This window comes from Perissodus microlepis, chromosome 14 (genome assembly GCF_051167445.1).
Source record: "Perissodus microlepis isolate ML-2025 ecotype Zambia chromosome 14, ASM5116744v1, whole genome shotgun sequence".
Taxonomy (NCBI): Eukaryota; Metazoa; Chordata; class Actinopteri; order Cichliformes; family Cichlidae; genus Perissodus; species Perissodus microlepis.
This window is the reverse complement of record NC_140474.1, coordinates 16,551,775-16,570,307: the sequence shown is the minus strand read 5'-3', so window position 1 is coordinate 16,570,307 and position 18,533 is coordinate 16,551,775. Positions and strand designations below refer to the sequence as shown.

General features: G+C 40.8%; 1 protein-coding gene across 1 annotated transcript in view; it reads right to left on the bottom strand.

The window, feature by feature from the left end:
• Nucleotides 1-32: 32 nt before the first annotated feature.
• Nucleotides 33-18,533, bottom strand: part of LOC146373738 (uncharacterized) — a 26,894-nt gene continuing 8,393 nt past the window's right edge. The window contains exons 5-15 of the mRNA XM_084949723.1: nucleotides 18,281-18,415; nucleotides 17,943-18,131; nucleotides 17,541-17,554; nucleotides 17,414-17,436; nucleotides 16,478-16,578; nucleotides 14,342-14,433; nucleotides 13,621-13,847; nucleotides 4,341-4,500; nucleotides 1,232-1,394; nucleotides 1,055-1,105; nucleotides 33-965 (exon numbers count right to left, since the gene is read on the bottom strand). Coding sequence (XP_084805849.1) covers nucleotides 667-965; nucleotides 1,055-1,105; nucleotides 1,232-1,394; nucleotides 4,341-4,500; nucleotides 13,621-13,847; nucleotides 14,342-14,433; nucleotides 16,478-16,578; nucleotides 17,414-17,436; nucleotides 17,541-17,554; nucleotides 17,943-18,131; nucleotides 18,281-18,415 — 1,454 coding nt within the window. The 3' untranslated portion in view covers nucleotides 33-666. The remainder of the gene's footprint in view (nucleotides 966-1,054; nucleotides 1,106-1,231; nucleotides 1,395-4,340; nucleotides 4,501-13,620; nucleotides 13,848-14,341; nucleotides 14,434-16,477; nucleotides 16,579-17,413; nucleotides 17,437-17,540; nucleotides 17,555-17,942; nucleotides 18,132-18,280; nucleotides 18,416-18,533) is intronic.

The following is an 18,533-nucleotide window of genomic DNA, read 5'->3' as shown; positions in this document are numbered from 1 at the left end:
CATTTATTCTTTGAGATGAAGCTGGTTTAATTTTCATTTTACAGATATAATTTTCATCTATAAATTCACGTAATGAAAGATTGACTCCCCACTGAACTCTGTTGCATCAATATTGCTTCAAATATCTACTTTATGCACCACAGTTATTCTGTGGTGCATAAATTAAAGGCTGCTTAAAAAGCAGAATATTAAAAAGAAAGTTCACTGTTTGATAGATTTACATTGAGAGCTCCACTCTAAATCTATCAAAGCCACATTCAACACATAGAATAAACTCAAGATCATTTATCTGCTTTGTTTGGAACAATGAGGAAACAGGCCTCATCTGGCCATAAAGCTGCATGCCTATCAATTGTCCAATATACAAGTCCCAAAGAGTTCATGCAGTCCTGAAAGGATTGACATTTTAAGGATTCCATAAAGTATTAAAAATAGTCCTTATATTGAAAATTAGATTTGAATCTTAAGCTACAGAGAGCAAAATTAAAAACCAGCTCAAAGACAAAGTAATCCCCACAATATATCTGCTTTAGAAACATGTACATTTAGAAGTGAAGGTTATAATGCTACCAGCCTATCTGTTCAATATTGCCTTTGTTACATTTTGAAGTTCAGGGTCTAGCTGCTGGGCTGGTGTCAGCATACACTCAGCTTTAGTGTGAGTGCTCAGTATGCAAAAGGCATATTTGTTGATTTTCGGTGAGTGGTGATCCTAGGTGAACACTTGGAAATAATGAAATGGAGTGGCTGAAGAAAAGAATCATCGATGAAACCAGTGAAAATATTGTCTTTGTTAAAGAAGTAGGTCTTCCCAGGAATCAGTTTAGGATAGCTACAGCGATCATTTGTTTCCAGGACGTAGGGCAAAGGCAGAGCTTTCACTTTGGCCTTCATCCCATAGACCTTCAAAACATTCCTGAACACAACGCTCTGCAGAGAGACACTTTCCACAGCCCCAATGTACACTAAGGAGAAAGATACACAAATATATTACACTACAAATTCATATCAATTCATAAATATCTTTTTTTTTACCAATATGTTTTTATAATACCTCTGCAAAGATTAGCTTTATTCAAATTATTCACAGATAGAACTCTGGATTCTGAAAAAAAAGAACATTATAGACATATTATTGGTAAAGTGAGATCTCTAGGTTGTGCCATCAAGATAAATTGACATAAAATTAAGTCCTACTTTGTAAGAGAGAATGTGTAACATCTAAACAGACCTTTTATCATCTTTCTCTGATCCTGTCCTGCTTCATGGATCGATCTCAGCCTCCCAGCACAGCATGACCACAGGCTGGTGTTATAGTAGAGGTGACCACAGCAGCTAAACCCTGTCTTGGCAGAGTACAGCACCTCTTTGTCCTCACTTGAGCAGCAAATGTCCTGGATTTGAAGATATATCATCAATTATGGTTAATGAAAGCACAACCGTTTGCAGTCATTGAGTGATTGTGCTAATTCAGGCAGTCCACAATCTCACATTCATGGTAAGATGTTGCTACAGGTCAGCTAAATTTTTACACATGGTCGTAAAAAAAAAAACTTCCTTGACTTGCTTGAGTTATAGTATATACCTGCTTAAAACCTAATAATAATAGTTATGGTGCAACATGAGCTGTATTTAAATTAGAGATCCTTCTTTTCTTTAAAACAATCTGTATGTCAATGAGCTTGTCAATAGCTTCAATGCTAAAATGTTAAATGTAATGGACACTATTGCTCCCATTAAGGTGAAGGTTATCTCTGGAAGGAAAAAGTCTCCATGGAGAAACTCCACACTGGTGAAAAATGAAAAAAAGAGAGTGTAGGAAAGCTGAGCGCAGATGGAGAAAAACAATCCTCCAGGTTCATTATGACATCTATAAAGAGAAACTTCACAATTATAATTTACAACTGAGGAGTGCAAGGAGGTCCTACTTCTCTGACATCATCACCAAAAACAGTCATAATGCTCGGGTCTTATTTTCTACAGTTGACAGGCTAACAAACCCTCCTGTGTCAGTGGCAGCTGAACTTCATTCAACCATGCCCTGCAATGACTTTGCCAAATTCTTCACAGAAAAAAATCCAAAAGATTAGACTAGCAATTGGTACATCAACAGCAGATTCAGGATATGTACTGTGTCCACCGAAAAACTGTTTAAACACCGTCAAACAGTTTCACCCTATTAACAACAAAGACCTGGAGGACATCTTAGGTCAACTGAACTCCTCCTCTTGCTGTTTAGATGTCCTGCCAACAAGTTTTCTCAAAAAGGTCTCAAAGACTTTGGAGTCAGACCTGTTACAGATCGTCAACTTTTCTTTAATGTCAGGTGTGTTTCCAGAACCACTAAAAACTGCTGTAATTAAACCTATACTGAAAAAGGACAATCTTGACAAGACACAAATGAACAACTACAGGCTGATCTCAAATCTCCCATTTTTAATCATTGAAAAAGCAGTTTCTCAACAGCTTAATTACTTCTTAACACAGAATAACTGCTTTTGCAGGTTTTAGACAGAACTACAGCACTAAAACCGCTCTGACCAAAGTGTTTAATGACATATGTCTGAATACAGACAGTGGAAAAATGTCAGTCTTAGTTTTACTGGATCTCAGTGCAGCATTTGATACAGTTGACCACAACATATTACACAAATGACTGGAGAACTGGGCAGGTCTTTCACAAACTGTACTAAACTGGTTCAAAACATACTTAGAAAACAGGAAATACTTTGTATCAATAGGTAACTTCACATCTGAGCAGACAAGTATCACATGTGGAGTTCCCCAAGGTTCCATCTTGGGACCCCTTCTGTTTAACATTTACATGCTCCCACAGATTATAAAGAACAACAAAATAAACTATCACAGCTATGCAGATGACACACAAATATATATCACAATGTCACCAGGAGACCGAGGCCCTGTACAGGCTCTGGGTAAATGCATTGAGGAAATTAATGACTGGTTGTGCCACAATTTTCTCCAGCTAAACAAAAACAAAACTGAAGTAATAGTCTTTGGTGCCAAAGAAAAACTATTACAGGTCACCAGAGAACTTCAATCTATACACCTAAAAACCACAAACCAGGCGAGAAATTTGGGTGTAGTGATGGATGCAGACCTAAACTTAGAAAAACACATTAAGACAATAACAAAATCAGCTTACTATCACATCAAGAATATATCAAGAATAAAAGATCTGATGTCTCAACAGGACCTGGAAAAACTAGTCTATGCATTCATCTTTAGCAGGCTTGATTACTGTAACAGCATCTTTACAGGTCTACCTAAAATAATCAGTCAGATAACTACAGCTCATTCAGAACTCTGCTGCTCGAGTCCTCACTAAGACCAAAAAAGTGGACCACATCAGTCCAGCTCTGAGGTCTTTACACTGGCTGCCTGTCCGTCAGAGGATAGACTTTAAAGTTCTGATGCTGGTCTATAAAGCTGTGAATGGTTTAGGACCAAAATACATCAGTGACCTCCTGACCTGGTGTGAACCTTCCAGATCCCTCAGGTCTTCTGGAGTCGTTTTTTTATCAGTTCCCAGAGTCAGAACCAGACACGGAGAAGCTGCATTCAGCTTTTATGCTCCATATATCTGGAACAAACTCCCAGAAAGCCTCAGATCAGCTGAAACACTCAGTTTATTTAAATCCAGGTTGAAGACTCACCTGTTCTCAGCTGCATTTGAATAAAACACCAAATCCACACTTTTAAGCTTAAATTTCAAAACTTACATTTTAACTACTGATTTTATCTACTGTTCTGATTTTATCTACTGTTTTTTCTATCAATTTTAAATCATGCTTTTTATTTGTTTTTGTTTTTTAATGTCTCTGTAAAGCATCACCTTGTTGTTGAATTGTGCTATATAAATAAACTTGCCTTGCCTTCCCTATGTCTTTAAGCTCTGCACAATACAGACAGTCAGAGACCAAATGTATTCTAACATGCTGTTAAACAAAGCTTCAAACAAAGCTTCTGTTCAGTAAATAATACTTCAATTGCATAGTGGTATGGACCTGCTGGTTTCCTCAGGGTTTTTCTCCTGCCCTATCATTTTCTATCAGTTATAAGTTTCCTTTCTTTAAACATTATCCTTCATATTTTTTCACACAAAAAGGCATAAAAATCTGCCAAGGTTTACTAGTCACTGTGATAATCCCTTGTGAATAAGAGAGTAGCCAAAAGTAGCTTTTATAGTAGCTAAATCATGTTTTGTACAACATTTTTAAAATGACCACAAGAGCAAGATGAAGCCTGTCAGAATTGCGCATAACAATAGTAGAAAATACAAAATGATTTGTTGCTGTCATTTGTGTCACTGACTTTACCTGTGGCCTTTGCAGAATGGATCCACAGCATTGTGCATCCCCTCCATGCTTGTCTAATGATGTCAGATTGTACAGTGTTCCTTCACAGCACTTCATCTGTGGGTCTTTAATGTTGTAGGCTTTGACCCCACAGCAGTAAATGTTTTCTGATTTGAGATGCCTGGTTGGGAAACAGAGGGACAAATTAATATCAAATAAGAAGAGTGATAAATATGTTCATAAGAGGGCGAATTACATTAGTCTATATGTGTATTGCTAGATGTTAGCATAGAAGATAATGTCTTCATTTGTGCACTGAAAAAACAGAACATCATCAGAGTTGCTGGATCTTCGTCTATATGGCTCTGTAGTTTAAGGTTTGTATTCTTAACTAGTAATTATATGATCATGGGTCTAATGCCACGTTAGAAAGTAATGCAAAATATTGATAAGATAATTTTCTCCGGGGATTAAAAAAGGAAAAACAATGCATTACGTTTTAAAAAGCAATGAGCAATGTTCATTAACTTATTTTTTTTTTTTTTTGTTATAACATTCCTCTCATTGACATATGACACATAACAAATAAAGAAAGACATAAACATAAATATGATCTTCTTTTGGTATTTAGGTATCGCCACAACTAGCAGCAAAGTTCGTGAAAACAAGCTCTGATAGTTACTGCATCTTATGAGCCGCCAAGATTCAGCAAGTTCAACTGTTACAAAGCCTACCATAAAACAGCAACTGAGACCTGGATATGAATAGCTACTGAGTTGTGTGATAATTCATACATTAACACTGGTTCCAGAGGAGAGGTAAGTGACGGAAGTGACGGGGAAAGGTAAGCGACCCATGTTGTAGGTGACGTCAGACGCCGGAGATTTGGCGGAAAAAAAAAAAAAAAAAGCGAATGGTAGCATAGAATTTAACAAAGTTTCTTTAAACTTCAGTATTGCCAAATAAACTAACCAACTGTCATATAACTAACAACATCTGTCCTATCATCTCTAACACCCTGGAGGACAACGAGGAGAGTTTAGACGCTCTCCAAGAATACATCGACCGGTGCTTTGAAGATTTAGTAATGAAGAAGGCCCAGAGCGCGTCTTCCCCGGCCAAAGCTGAGACGCCGTCATCTAAAAGATATCGCCCGGCAGACTCCCCCGGCACAACATCGCCTGCCGGCAAAGATATCGTCGACATCCTGGAGTCAATCGATAAGCGATTGTCCAGTTTCGATGCAAGGCTGTCCCTGGTGGAGATCTTACACCGGGAATTTAAATCTCTAAAAGAATCCCTGGAGTTCAGCCAGCGGCAGGTGGAAACACTTGCTGCGGAAAACGCCACGCTACGGGACTCGGTCAAATCTCTAACCGATAATGTGACCCAATTAAACATAGAAAATAAAAAAAATAAAAGAGACCGTTATAGATTTACAAGCCCGTAGCATGAGAGATAATCTGGTGTTTTCTGGTATTCCAGAGTCTGCCGGAGAGGACCCGGAAACGACCGTGAGAAGCTTCATTAAAATCCACCTGAAGCTGCCGGAGGACACGGTGAAAAACATAGGGTTCGATAGAGTGCATCGCACAGGGGCTCCGAAGACAGGAAGTGGGAGACCACGTCCTATTGTAGCCAAATTCGGCCACTTCAAGCAGAAGGAGCAGGTGAAGAGTCGCGGCAGAGAGCTGAAAGGAACGGATTTCAGCGTGAACGATCAGTTCCCCAGAGAGATCCTGGAACGACGCAGGGTCCTCTTCCCAGTCCGACGTAGTTTTATCCAGAAAGGCTCCCGGGCTGTCATCGCCGTGGACCGGCTCTACGTGGACGGACAACTCAACCACGACCCTGGCACCACTCCATGGCTGTATTGACCGCACACCAGATAAGAATCCGTTACACTATTCTCTTCACTCACACTCTCTTGTATTAACTTTTGCTTAACTATGTAATTTCAGTTTGCTAATTTAGTATAACGTCACCGTCACTCTCCGCCAATGCTTTAATTGGAATGTTTCTGTTTTTATTTCTTTTTTCCTCTCTCTCTCTTGTCGCGCACCTTGCTCTTTGGTTTATTTGCTTCTCTTTTCTATCACTATGTCGATCACCTGTTTCCCTATCCATTCACAAACGACACTGTCTATTTCTACATGCTTACTCTGCACGATCACGCACACACATGGAATGTGCATGGAGCTGGCTCTAGGGAAAAAAGGTTAAAAATACTTAACCAACTTAAAAAATTACAGGCAGACGTTTTATTACAAGAAACCCACATGCCTGTCACAGGTTTGAATAAACTTAAAACACCTGAGTTTCCTAATGTGTTCTCAGCCTGTTATAATTCTAGACAAAGAGGAGTAGCAATTCTAATACATAAAAATATTAATTTCACAGTACTCGATACAGTTATAGATCCAGAGGGCAGATTCCTAATCGTCAAACTATCTATACTTAACCAAAAGCTAGGTATTGTAAGTATATATGGTCCAAATGTTGATGACCCCTCATTCTTCCACGGTTTTTTTAGTACACTCTCCGAACACCTAGACTGCACAATTGTTCTGGGGGGAGACCTCAACCTGGGACTAAATGAAGAAATGGATAGGCTCAATACAGCAGGAACTCAGCGTAACTGGCAGTCCACAAATATAATCAAACAGTATATGAGCGACTTTGGTCTTTGCGATGCATGGCGCTCCCTTCACCCCAATAGTAAGGAATATACTTTCTTCTCACATGTCCATCACTCCTACTCTCATCTGGATTATTTTCTGGTCAGCAGCTCACTGCTGAGTAACATTACAGACACTGAGATTCATCCTATAGCTGTCAGCGATCATGCTCCTGTATCTTTAACACTAATACAGATGAATAATACTACACCAAGAAAAAACTGGAGATTTAATACATCACTGCTCAAAGACGAAGAGTTTATCAAATACTTTAAAAAAGAATGGACTCTATATTTAGGCTTTAATGACATTCCTGGAACATCAGCATCTGTCCTCTGGGAAGCAGGGAAAGCCGTGATGAGAGGTAAAATAATCTCTTTCTCATCACATAAGAAGAAAGAAGAAAACAAAAAAATTCAGGAACTAGAGAAAAACATCAAATCCTTAGAAAAAGCCTATGTGTCACACCAAGATCAAGAAATATTAAACAAAATACGCAAGACAAAACTAGAATTAAATGAAATTATTAATAAAAAGACTAAATTCTTAGTACAAAGACTTCGCCTGCAAAATTATGAACACGGTAACAAATCCGGACAATTTCTTGCTAACCAGTTAAAAATCAATAAAGAAAAAAACAACTATATGTGCTGTTAAAGATTTATCTGGGAATACAATATATGATCCTAAAAAAATAAATAACATTTTTAGGGATTTCTATGAAACTTTATATACACCACAAATAAACCCATCTAAAAACGAAATTGATCAATTTCTCGACAACATAACTCTTCCAAAATTATTAGACACCCAAGCAATAGCACTGGATTCGCCACTGACGCCAGGTGAACTCCAGGAAGCTCTGATAAGTATGCCCAATAATAAGGCTCCAGGTCCAGATGGTTTTCCAACAGATTTTTACAAAGAATTCTGGACAATTCTGGCACCAGTTTTTCACAGGATGTTGCAGGAAATCAAAGAAAATGGTAGACTACCACCAAATATGAACTCTGCAAATATCAGTCTCTTACAAAAACCAGGCAAAGACCCTGTATATCCCTCAAGCTATCGTCCAATATCCCTTATTAATGTAGACCTTAAAATAATCTGCAAAGCTCTCTCAAAGAGATTAGAGAAAATAACCCCCCTTTTAATTCATCCTGACCAAACTGGTTTTATAAAAGGTAGGCACTCATCAACAAATACACGTAGATTACTTAATTTAATAGACTACTCATGCAGTAAAAACACTGAAACCATAATATTTTCTTTAGATGCAGAAAAAGCATTTGACAGAGTTAACTGGAAATTTCTATTTGCAACTTTACATAAATTTGGTTTTGGACCCTGTTTCATAAACTGGTTAAAAATATTATATAACTCCCCAACAGCTTGTGTCAGAACAAATGACCAAACATCCTCCCGCTTCTCTCTTCTGAGGGGCACCAGACAGGGATGCCCACTCTCCCCTTCACTGTTTGCAATTTTTATTGAGCCATTAGCAGCAGCAATTAGACAGGCTACAACAATTAAGGGCATAAAATGTAAGAATATAGAACATAAAATCAGCCTTTATGCAGATGATGTGTTACTTTTTCTCCAAAACTCACAAACCAATATCTCTGGGGTAATTGCATTGATAAATTCCTTCTCAAGTGTATCAGATTATTCAATTAACTGGTCGAAATCAACAGTTCTTCCGATTAATTGCTCCTTCCATAATTCTTCTCCTTCCCCACTGCAATGTGGAAATATAAAATATTTAGGTATCAATGTCTCTCCTAAACTTTCAGAATTAACTAAATTAAACCACATCCCACTTTTAAAGACAGTAGAAGGCGACCTGGCTAGATGGAAATCTTTACCCATATCACTCATGGGAAGGGTCGCCGCTATAAAAATGATGATCTTGCCAAAAATAAACTATTTATTTTCAATGATCCCAAATAAGCCATCACAAGATTGGTTCAGATCTCTAGACTCGTACATTTCTAAATTCCTTTGGAAAGATAAACCCCCACGTATCAGCTTAAAAACACTACAAAGGACCAAGGATAAAGGAGGATTAGATCTGCCTAACTTTAATCACTATTTTTTAGCCAACAGGCTTCAGTTCATCTCTAGATGGTTTAAACACACCTTCTTAGATGAACCTTGGATAGATGTAGAACAGGCACTATGTAATAACCTAGAAATTTCAGACCTACCATTTATCAGCTCAAACATCAAACGACATGAATGCTTTAAAAGCATCAATATTAGCTCTTCTCTGACAGCGTGGTGGGAGTTTCTAAAAATGACAGTCTTCATTAATCCCATGCAAACGTACACCTATCTGGAACAACCCGGACATATTACAAAACAATAATATGATAAACTTTTCAGATTGGAGTTGCAAAGGAATTAAATACTTGGAACATATATCGGAAGGAACAGACTTTATTTCGTTTGACAGACTAGTTATACAATATGGGATCAACAAGAAACGATTTTTGGAATATCAACAAATTAAATCCATAGTAAAAAAGAAATTTAATCCCAGTGAAGCTGAATTACAAACACCACCAAGTGTGGTACAATTTCTTAGTCTAAAACCCCCCAAATTATTGTCTAAAATATACAGAACACTTTCTAAAATAGATGAATCAATATCCCTTCCTATTGCAAAATGGGAAGCAGATTTATCAATCAACTTAGACCCAAACCTTTGGTCTCAGATATGCTTAAAAACCTTTCAATGGATCAGAAATCCCAGTTTGCAATTAATACAATACAAAATATTACACAGAGTGCACTATACTGGTCATAGGATGTTCAAGATGGGCTATACGCCTTCCAACAACTGCTCACACTGCACAGCAAATACACCGGACAATTACATCCACGCTCTTTGGTTCTGTCCACCAGTTCAGAAATTTTGGCGTGAGATATGTGAAGACTTATCAAAGTGTCTGAAATGTAACATTCCAGCCTCCCCTTTAGTATGCTTTCTGGGCAACTTGGATGAGGTCACTGCAGAAATAAACACAGCCCACGTTGTTTTTACGGCCCTATGCATTGCCAAGAAAATGGTCCTCATTAACTGGAAAAATAAAAATAATCTTAATTCTAACCAATATAAAAACCATCTAATAGATCACATTAGTCTTGATACAACTTCTGCCATCACATTTGATCAATCCCTTTGGGCTCCTTTGATCGGCTTCATCACCTAGTGGGGGTGGGGGGTCATGGTTTGGTCCTGCCTTCGCTATTGTGGTTGATGTGGGGGTAGGGACGGCCTTAGGGCGTCTGGGGAGTCCCTAGGGACGTTTCCCTGGAGGGCCTAACCTGGGGGCTGTGGCCATGACCTGGTTAGAAGCTCTGGGGCTCTTGGATGGTGTTTTCCTTGTGGCTGCGTACAGCGGAGATGGGGGAGGGTCTGTGCTGGCGGACGTTGGTTACTGGCCTGGTAGCCTGGCTGCCCCTGGGAGGGTCCGGGACGGGCGTGGAGGCTTGGGGGTCTGGGGGTGCTCCGCCCCCCGGTCTGGGGTGCTGGCCGGGCCTTGGGGGCTTGGGTCCTGGCTGTTGTGTCGCCGGAGCAGTGGGCGGGTGGGTGCAGGGGGGCTCAGCCCCAGTGCAGGGGACCTCTGGTGCATCGGCCCAACTAGGGGGCTCTCTAACTGGTGGGGAGGTTGTTACATCTTTTCAGGTGGTCTCCTCACTACAGGAGCTCACTCTGCAGGTGGGGGGAGAGATATAGGAGAGGGGGAGAATGAACTCAACCTGGGTGTCTATTGTCTTGTGTAGTTTGGGAGATGATTGGATGATGGGGTGGGTGCAGTTTTCTCTGGGGTGGAGTCGGGTGGGCTGCCCCGGACTCTGTGGGGCTGGGCAGTGCTGCTGCTGCGGGCCCCGGTCCGGATGGGCCTGGGCCTCCTTGCCCTGGTGTGTTCCAGAGCGTGGGGGTGCCTACTGGGGTCAGCGGGGGAGCTGGCCCCAGGGAGGGGCCGCTTGCCCCTCCCTTTCTTCCCTCCCCATCCTCAGCTGCCTCCCTATTCCCGCTCTACCACACCCACCCACACACGCAGGGCTTGGGGTGCAAGTATGTCACCAGGGTGCAGGGGAGGCACTCCCCCTCTGTCCCCTTCTGGCCGCCTGTGCCTCAATTTTATTCTGCAACCTAGACATCCACATTACTCACACTCTCACATAACACATACATATAGGGCCTTGGGGGTGGGCACGTTTTACAGCATCCAGAGGATGGTCGTTGTACTCCAACCCACCTCTGGCGCTGGTGCCCTACCCTCAATTTTAAATGCATTTAGACACTGAGGGTTTTCGGGAGGAGCCGTGCTGCTCTCTGAGAGGAAGCTAGTACCATGCTCTCCTGAGTTTTAAATGCACTTTAGAACAGCACACAACAACATTACATATGAGCGGGCGTAGGGAGGTTTGAGGTCTTCACTCACCCCGGTTCTGTTAGCTGTCAGGGCTGGGGGGCTGGGAGGAGGTGCTGGCCGTCAGACTGGGGTCTGGGATGCGGGGCCTCCCTGCTACTGCAGATAAGGAGGTGGTCCGCTTGCCTCCACCCCAGAGAGAAGGGTTACATCTCCTGGGTCTAGGTGCGGCTTGCCCCTCTGGGGGCGGGGGTACCTGGACCTGGGATATAGAGTATGTTTGGGGAGTGCGACTGTCTGTGCAGTGTCTATTTGTGTCTGTCTACACGTTGGGTGAGTGCCGAGTATTTGGTTGTGCATATGGGGGTGGGAATGCACGTCTGTGTCCGCGTGTGCCTGTTTGTCTGTGTCTATATGTCAGGTTGGGTCTTAGACTCAACCTCTCTGGGTACATCTCAGGCCCTCTAAAGTACGGAGGCCTATCTCCCCTCACCACACTCCCTGCCGGTGGCTGATGCCCTTAGACGTTGGTGTGTTGGTGGTCCTTGTCATCTGGGGCTGGGCGCTCATGCATGTACCGGCTCACTCCTGGTGGCCGATTGGCGGGGCCGGGCGCCTGTGGCCCGGCTGGGCTCCTTCCGGGGGGTGGGATGCCCTCAGGCCTCTGGCCTCTGGGCCTGAAGCTCGGTCCTCTCTGGCACAGCTGGCTGCCGGCGGAGCCCGCGGGCACGCCACTGCAACCCCCTCTGGCCTCTGCTCCGTAGCTGCGGGGTGACCTCTCGTTTGGGGCTCTACTCAGCTCTTCCCAGGAGGGTGGCACGGTTCCCCCCCCCCTTTGGTGGTCCTCCTCGGGTCCTTGTACTCTGGGGCCTCTGGATATCTGGGGCCTGGATCTCCTCCATACCTGCTTCATACCCTGGTGGACGGGGCTATGGCTCCCCACACTCCCTAGCAGATCGTTACATGGAGAAACCTTTGGAATACAAGCATGCTGATCCACACAGGTATGCACACAGGTGTACACACGGGTGTTCACAGACGCGGACTACACCTTTCTTGGCTGCTGCCTCAAAGCACATTGTGCGCTGTCTATCTTGCGTGCTGCACAATATCGTTTATTATTTAGTATCTACTGTTATCTACTGCTAGCTAGTTTATTGTGATGGTGCTGTTTTTATTATGTTGCTCTTTGTTGTTTGCTTTCTCTTCTGTTTTTTTTCTCCATACAGGTGATCCAGGCGTTTGGTTTGTTTGTTTGTTTTTTTCCTTTCTTCCCCCCCTTCTCACTATCTCTTCTCCCCTTTGGTTTTCTTTCTCTCCCTCTCTTTCTTTCATTCTTTCTCCCTGTCCTATCCCCCAGTCACGTCTGTCCCGTTTGTAGCAACCGAAAATAAAATAAATACATAATTATAATAAAGGTCAATCAAATGGACCAATATAGCAAGGCCATGATGATCCACTTGGTAAAATAAATCCGCTTGGCATCTTTCTTGGCCTTAAGACAACAATTCTGATGGCTAAAGATCCAAACGGGACACAAAAAAAGAAAAAAAAACAAAAAAAAACAAAACAACACTGGTTCCAGCCCATATGGCAATACAAAACATTGAATGTTGCAATAAATGCAGTTACTGAATATGAAAGTACATTCATTGAACACTGGAGTCATGACAAGCATGCACAGGTTTTAACAATAAACTTAAACTGAAAAAGCACCAAGCCCAGACAGAGACTCAGAGTGATGAGGCAGAGAAATTCTTTCAGTAACTCAATGCATTGGAAGGAAAAATAGGTGGGAAAGACCTTCGGTATGTCTGTAATGTCTGCCTGTCTCGTAAATGATTTACTTTATTAATCTCAGAGGAGATTGTGTGGGCACAGTTGTTCCATGACAGTAAGAACAGTAACTAACTAACTAAACCAAATAAAACAAAAAAGTGACAGAGTTACAAAAATATAACAAATAGCTCTAATTACAAATATCCCAGTATATTAAACAAAATGAAATATATACAGCTGACATTGAGGTGCTCTTCTTATCATAATGATGTTGTAATTTTGTCTGTAGAGGGTGTGATATTAAGAGTAAACAAAAAAAGCAAATATAATAACAGTGAATATGAATGTGATTTAAAAAAAAAAAAAAAAAATTCAAGTGTTTAAAACCATTAAAAAGAACACACACACACACACACACACACACACACACACACACACACACACACACACACACACACACACCTGTGTCCATTGCAGCAGATCTCAGCATGAGGCTGGTAAATTTCTGTCCCACAGCAGTGTTGTCCTGGGCTGCCGTGAAACTGAGAACAACACATGGTCCCTTTAGCCGGGTTGTAAGGAATACCCATCTCTGAACATTCCTCTCCATCGTCTCTGTCCTCGTACAAGGTGTTATTACAACAGAGACCTCCACGTTGTGCCGAGCCATACGGCGTCTCTCCACAGCACTGGAAGAATCAGAGGTAATGAATTTAAGTGTGAAGCAATGCAGACAAAACCAAGCTTTTCCTCTACACATTCAAATGCACACACACTATATCCCACACACACACACAATATCCCACACACTATATCCCACACACTATATCCCACACACACACTTTTGCATTAGTTGTAACCGCTACCTATGCCTTTAGATGACCTTTAGACATCAGATCGTAAATACCCTTGTTACTGTATAAAAGGAGCAGGGTGGAACTCAGAGCTCTCTAATCAAACTTGCATAGAAAAAGCTTTTTTTTTTCTTCTGGGATCATTCTGTACCATTCCTGTCAGTGCTCCAGATTCAAGTGTTCTTTTAATAGAATTTAATACTGAAATGAATGTGCGTACATTAGCTAATTTAAAAAGATAAAAATTGTTAACCTTTGCATTAAAAAGACAAAATTAAAACTCTTCCAGCTAAGCAGCCAGAATAAAAGTAAAGCAATTAGTCCATTACTTGATCTATCCAAGGCTTCCACGCAGATACACATCCATCACAACAGACTTGCGTGCGTGGGTTATACACAGTTGGTGTCGTCTTGCTTAGACCTAAATAGAGGGATGTGAGGGTCAGAAAGGTGGAAAGATGAGAGAGTGCAGTGAAAAACTTATCAGAGTAAACATGTTGAGATGAATAATGTCCACAAAAGATGACTCAGAGGGTCTGAGAGAGGAGAAATGATACTTGTTCACATTCAGCATGTTTACTTGTACCTGCATTTTCTAATACAATACCCTCTTTGATATTCACAAGTAAGAGCCTACTTATTTTCCCATCCTTTGCACTGTACTGATGATAAAATTGAGATTTCAGCTCAATCATGTCTGTGAAGCAATCAACTATCTGATCTTCCTTCCCTCTATAGTAGTTGCAATAAAAACTTATCAGACTGAACATGTTGAGATAAATGATATGTGGAAAAGATGACGTTCCCTGTTTCGCACACTTACTGCTTGAGTTTCAAATACAAAACCCTCTTTAATAGACATAAGTTTATTGTCTCCATCTGCAAAGGGTAAGCGACGCACAGAGGAATTACCTGTCAGAAAAAAGAACCCTGATGGCATGTGAAGCCAAATGTGCAAAAATCAGAGTGAGGGCAAAACTATGGTAAAGTGGAGGGAATAAGTGAAAAAAAGAGTTGGGTGACTTTCTGGTTCAACAACATGTCATAAAGATAACAAGTTATAGCGGTACAACAAAGTTAATGAACCCATTCAGAGCTCCAGAAATGTTTTTAACAAACGAGCTGCAGTTTGCCATGTGTTGTTGGGCTAACATCCTTTTTGGAGTGTGAGTTTGCAGTTTATGGGAGCTAGTTTTATCCAAAAGATGTTGCTCATCTAATGAGTCATTTCCGTAGTTAAAAAACAAAAAAAACACACTTGCTTTTTGTCTCTCTCCCCTCCTCTCTTTTAATTTCACTTGCTCTTTATTCATTAAAAAGCTTTATTGTTCTACTGGATGGCACAAGAAGCCGGAAGCTGTGTGATCAATTGTGGTTGTTCACAATACTACGATTACTTATCACTTTTTCTCAGTTCAGCCCTATAGTAATGCTGCACATGACAACATTTGCATTAAAACATGTTATCTTCACACCAGTTGCTACTAAAAATTTAGATGTCTGTATCCATCGAGAACCTTTTTTAAAGAGGTTTTGAGTAGCCAGGCTTTCATGCATCACCTGCATTTCCCATGACGTTGATCCTCGCAAGACAGACTTCTTAACAGTCTCAAAGTATGATGACACATACTTCATTGTCGGTAAGCATAAAGAAATTTAGTTCACTGTCTGGATTTATCTGAGGGCAACCTGGGAAGTAAGTCAGACAGACACAACTCTTCCCAACATTCTGTTTTTTTAGTCAAATCGTTCAATCATTTGTCTCTGTGGCTTTATTCACAGCCTTTACTGTCGCTTCCTCCCACATTTTTTTTTGCCTTATTTTCAGCAGGGTTTGTTATTGGCTAATTGTCTGCCTATAACAACAAATGTTTTACATTTAGTTGAACTCTGTTTGTGGCATGAAATACTGCTCTTTCTTGAGTTAAAGCATCAAACCATTTGTTAGGGTGTGGGGCTTGAGTAACTTGCATCATGAAAGCCTTCTTATTACTGAAAAATAAATCGAGGATTTGGAAGAACTTGCTGCCATGCAGATGTCTTTTTTTCACGTTAGACAATGCCCAGTTATTCTTTATAATAGATTACATGGTAGTAAAAGAGTACAAAGCTGGCTGGAGAACCATCACAGACGGAAAACGCGTAGGGCACAGCAAAATCAAAAAAAGGAGTACAAAAGGTATATGTGTTCCTGTCCCCGTCTTTTAGAACTGTTTAAGGTTTATGACTTCAAAATGAGCGAAAATGGCACCATTTCTTATTTTGATATCATTTTCGATTTACATTATTAGTTTAGTATTTTGTTGAACTTCTTTGCTTTCACACTGATACACACAAGATACCAAAAAGCTCTAACTGCTATTGAAGCTGTATAGTTAAGATCACCCTGTGGTGCCAAGTCACATCAACTAGTAACTAACAGATAAAGTGGATAAATGTCAAAACAAACATGGAGACGGTGTTACCTGAGGCACAGAACCAGTGAGGCTTTTGATTTCTCTCACAGCACTGACTTTCCTTTGGATTGTAACATGATGACCCACAGAGATGTGTGTTTGGTTCAGTGCTGTGGATGTACAAAGACGGGCAAAAATAAACACACAAACTGTCCACATCACATGAACAAAACCACAAAGTCGAACACAATTAATAGTTTGTTTGTTTTTTTGTTTTTTGTAAACAGCATAGACTAATGTATGGCACACAAATGTAAAATATGTATAGAGATTTCATTTAATAAAGTCAAACCGGAACTATATAAACATATAGATATGGATGTAAATTACATGAATTAAAAATTCCCCTCTTGCCCCTGCTTACCCCTTCTTCAAGCTTTGGTCCTCTGCTTGTCTACCACTACTGTGTCCGGTTCATAGCCATCACCAGTTTGTCTGTCTGTATCTGGAAGTCCCACAGGCTCTTAGTTTGGTCATTCACAACCACCCGTGTCCTGTTTTGACCTCAGGACTTCCAGGCCATACTCTGCACAGATGTTCGTGTATGCTATGCTGGCGACTTGGTTATGGCGTCCTATGTATGCCCTGCCTGTAGGCATCTTGCACCCTACTGTTATGTGGCGGATTGTCTCAGTGGCATCTTTACACAGCCTGCACCTGGGGTCTTGCCTGGTGTGGTAGACTCCAGCTTCTATGGATCTTTTGCTCAGGGCTTGTTCCTGTACTGCCATGATTAGTGCCTCTGTGTTGTCTTTGGGACTTCCAGATACAGATGGGCAAACTGGTGATAGCTTACCAACCAGACATAACAAAGGTGAAAAAGCAGAGAACAGTGCCGTGGTGATACAATTAGCTATAAGAAGCAAGATTAGAAAGAAGGACGCTTGAGAAATGCCAAGGGCTGACAAAGACCTAGAATAATTGCAAAAAGTTCCTTTAACCTACCAGTTGGGTTGAAGCTCTGTGATCTGTAAAATAAAATGGGATCTAAAAATATTGTTTAAGACAGGACCAATACGTTTCTATATTGACCAATCTAAGGCAATTAATACTTTTGTTACAGTGTGCTTACCTGTTTTTCCACACCTGTGGACAAAAAGCATCAAGATTTTTAAATAAAAAGGAAATATGCTTAATTTCAGCTTATGTTTCAGTATACTGAAAAAAAAAAAACAAAGAAACTAAACAATTTCCACTTGAAAGGCCTGTAGAGGGAAAGACAAAGTCAACATACAGGCTTCACTCACAGTAATTAGCATAAGCTTCCTTTAACCATCCAAAGGAAAATGGAAAAAGGGAAATTTGCTACAAGCAAACTAATCGAAAGCTGATTATTTTTTTAAGCAAATGTAACCATGCAGACGCCTCAGTTTGACATACCTAAAGACTGATATGTAAAGTTGGATTCAAACTACAAAAAATGTCATGAAATCCATTCAGCAAAGAATGACATGCTATTATGTACTGAGCATACCTGGACTGAAATTCTTGACACAGCAGGATGAATTCTTTGGTTGTATCTCCATCGTCTCATTTGAACAGCACTGAGTCTCAGTGTCAAAGTGGCTGTGACCACAGCACTCATGGTGACGGGAATTCCTCACCAGAATTGTCTTATTATCAGCTGGACCACAACACAACTGCTTGTCCTTATCAAAAACATCTGTTGAAAAGATCATTTTCATTTTTTTTTATTTTTACTTCAAATATAACTCAACTGAGAAGCTGCTCCAATATCCTCAAAATGTTTGAATGGAGTACATTTCACAGAAATGTAATTTAGTCTTCTTTTCCAACTGTGTGTCTGCTCACCTTTACCACAGCATTCAGCCATTGGTCCGCGTTTTGATATGATGGTTGATTGACAACATATTTCATTGATTGGGTTGTACACCTTTAGGTCACAGCACTTGGACACCTTTTCACTCAGACCCTGAGTAACTCTGGCTGTAAAAACAAGACACAATCACTAGAACCACAGTCTAAAATCAGTACCAGAAAGTCCACAAGTTTAAAGAGAACAAAAAAGTTCAGTCTAGTGTGGTATTTTCATTTTTAGTTGAGC